Source organism: Bison bison, unplaced genomic scaffold, assembly GCF_000754665.1.
Source record: "Bison bison bison isolate TAMUID 2011002044 unplaced genomic scaffold, Bison_UMD1.0 scf7180017864248, whole genome shotgun sequence".
In the NCBI taxonomy this organism is placed as follows: Eukaryota; Metazoa; Chordata; class Mammalia; order Artiodactyla; family Bovidae; genus Bison; species Bison bison.
In genome coordinates this window covers 1,876,546-1,879,006 of record NW_011494820.1, presented here as the reverse complement: position 1 = coordinate 1,879,006, position 2,461 = coordinate 1,876,546, and the positions used below count along the sequence as shown (strand labels likewise).

At 61.9% G+C, this 2,461-nt stretch overlaps 2 protein-coding genes across 2 annotated transcripts in view; one reads left to right on the top strand and one right to left on the bottom strand.

Annotated features, from left to right (window-relative positions):
• Positions 1-2,455, top strand: part of CRTC1 (CREB regulated transcription coactivator 1) — an 81,132-nt gene extending 78,677 nt beyond the window's left edge. The window contains exons 14-15 of the mRNA XM_010847302.1: positions 116-296; positions 2,108-2,455. Of these exons, the coding sequence (XP_010845604.1) occupies positions 116-296; positions 2,108-2,319 (393 nt within the window). The 3' untranslated portion in view covers positions 2,320-2,455. The remainder of the gene's footprint in view (positions 1-115; positions 297-2,107) is intronic.
• The window catches only part of COMP (cartilage oligomeric matrix protein), a 13,429-nt gene continuing 13,357 nt past the window's right edge, over positions 2,390-2,461 (bottom strand). The window contains exon 25 of the mRNA XM_010847301.1: positions 2,390-2,400. Coding sequence (XP_010845603.1) covers positions 2,390-2,400 — 11 coding nt within the window. The remainder of the gene's footprint in view (positions 2,401-2,461) is intronic.

Here is a 2,461-nt window from a genome sequence, read left to right as displayed (position 1 = left end):
GGCAGCCCCGAGCATGAGTGTGCTGGGCGTCCCGTGGGGCGGGAGGGCCGGGTGGCCACAGGCAGGCCGGCCAGCGTTGGGGGAGCTGGCTCACACCCCCGTGCTTCCTCTCCAGCTGGAGCAGTTCAACATGATGGAGAACGCCATCAGCTCCAGCAGCCTGTACAGCCCAGGTTCGACGCTCAACTACTCCCAGGCGGCCATGATGGGCCTGACGGGCAGCCACGGGAGCCTGCCGGACACGCAGCAGCTTGGCTACCCCAGCCACAGCAGCATCCCCAATATCATCCTCACAGGTGAGGCCCCCCGTCAGGGCGTCTTCGGGGCGGGTCCTGACGTCAGTGTCCCCGTGGGAGCCTAGAGGGAGATGGAGCCCTGCCTCAGTGCAGACCCATGGAGGCCAGAGCCCCACCTTGACTCCCTGCGGAGCTTACGGGGTGCAGGCCGGGGTGCACATGCTGAGCCCGGACTCAGTCCAGTGTCCCGGGTGCAGAGTAGGGACGGGACGGAGCCACTCACTCACCTCGCCCTTCACCCCTTGCCCAGCGCGCGCGCCCCAGTAGCTGAACATGCCCAGTGGGATTTGTCCTGTGCAGCCAACAGACACATAAGAGCTCACACATACTGTGTTGGGCATCCCCAAGCAGCCTAAGCACAGTGCCCGGGCACACGCACACACGCGTGCGCACACACACACACTGCTTGGGCACACGCATGCAAACACACAAGTGCCCCGGCATGCGCACACACACACGCACACATGCACACAGTTCCTGGGCACGCACGCACACATACACACAGTGCCTGGGCACACGCACACGTGCACACACACACAGTGCCCGGGCACACACACGCACGCACTCACACACACAGTGCCTTTGCACACTCATGAGTGCGTGCACACACACACTGCCCGGGCACACTCATGTGCACGTGCACACACACACACACACACACTGCCCGGGCACACACACGCACGCGGGCACACACAGTGCCCTTGCACACTCATGCGCGCGTGCACACACACACACTGCCCGGGCACACACCCATACGCACGTATACACAGTGCCTGGGCACACACACGCGTGCACACACACAGATAGTGCCTGGGCACACGTGCGTGTACGCGCGCACACACACACACGCATGCACGCACGCACACAGTGCCCTTGCACACTCATGAGCACGTGCACACACACACACACTGCCCGGGCACACTCATGTGCACATGCACACACACACACACACAGTGCCTGGGCATGTGTGCGCACACACACACGTCTCCACCCAGCCATGCTCAGACCTTCCAGTCCTTTCCCCACCCTTTGTCATGCCCCTAAAGGTTCTTGGTATTATCAAAGAAGAAGCAGTTTCCTCATAAGCCAGGGCTGACTTGGGGTTGAGGATGAGACCCTTTCTGCAGTCCCTCTGGCATCTCTAGGATGGGAGGGTTCTCTCTCCAGAGCCCCCCACAGCCTGGACTAGACCCAGGGCCACCTGCCTGGACCCAGGGTCTGCAGGAGATACTCTTGAGTGCAGAAGCCTTGGCCTTGGAGGTTGTATGAGAGGATCAGGCCTCTGATTGTCCAGTAGCCCAGAAAGACCAGAACTTACGTGTTCATTTGCCAGAGTGGGAAACGGAAGTCCATGATCTCACAGGAGCCCAGGTTTGAACCTGGGTCTCTGCGGAGAAACCTGGGCTTCCCTCCTGCCCACAGCCAAGTCCCCGATGCACACAGAGCAGACTGCCTGGCAGAGTCGGAGAGGCCCCCTGCTCCCTTCAGGTCATGCTGAAGTTTGTGTCACAAACCTCATCCCGGGTGTCCTGGCCTTGGCACCCCGACATGTGGGCTGGCACCACGCTGTGTACTGTGGGGTGCTGAGCAGCGTTGCCGCATCCCCAGCCTGTACCCTGACACCAGTAGCATTCCCTCCAGGAGTGACAACTGAAAATGTCCCCAGACACTGCAGGTGTCCTTTGCAGCACAGACCACTCAGGCCAGCTTCCTGGTGCGGCCTGAGCGTCGACTGGGGCTGTGGAGGTACAGAGTGGGGGTGCCGGGGGCCAGGGCAAAGCTGAGACTTTTGTGTGTACCCCCCACCCCAGTGACAGGAGAGTCCCCTCCCAGCCTCTCTAAAGAACTGACCAGCACACTGGCCGGGGTTGGTGATGTCAGCTTCGACTCTGACAACCAGTTCCCCCTGGACGAACTCAAGATTGACCCCCTGACCCTGGATGGACTGCACATGCTCAATGACCCAGATATGGTCCTGGCCGACCCGGCCACCGAGGACACCTTCCGGATGGACCGTCTGTGAGCGGGTCGCGTGGCACATGGCCGCCCAGCCCCCGGCTCTGTCACCCCGCCGGCCAGTGGTCCCGATGGCATCACCCCGAGCCTGGGGACAGCGGCGCTCCGTCCCTCGCAAACGGCCGAGCTTGTGATTCTGAGCTTGCAAT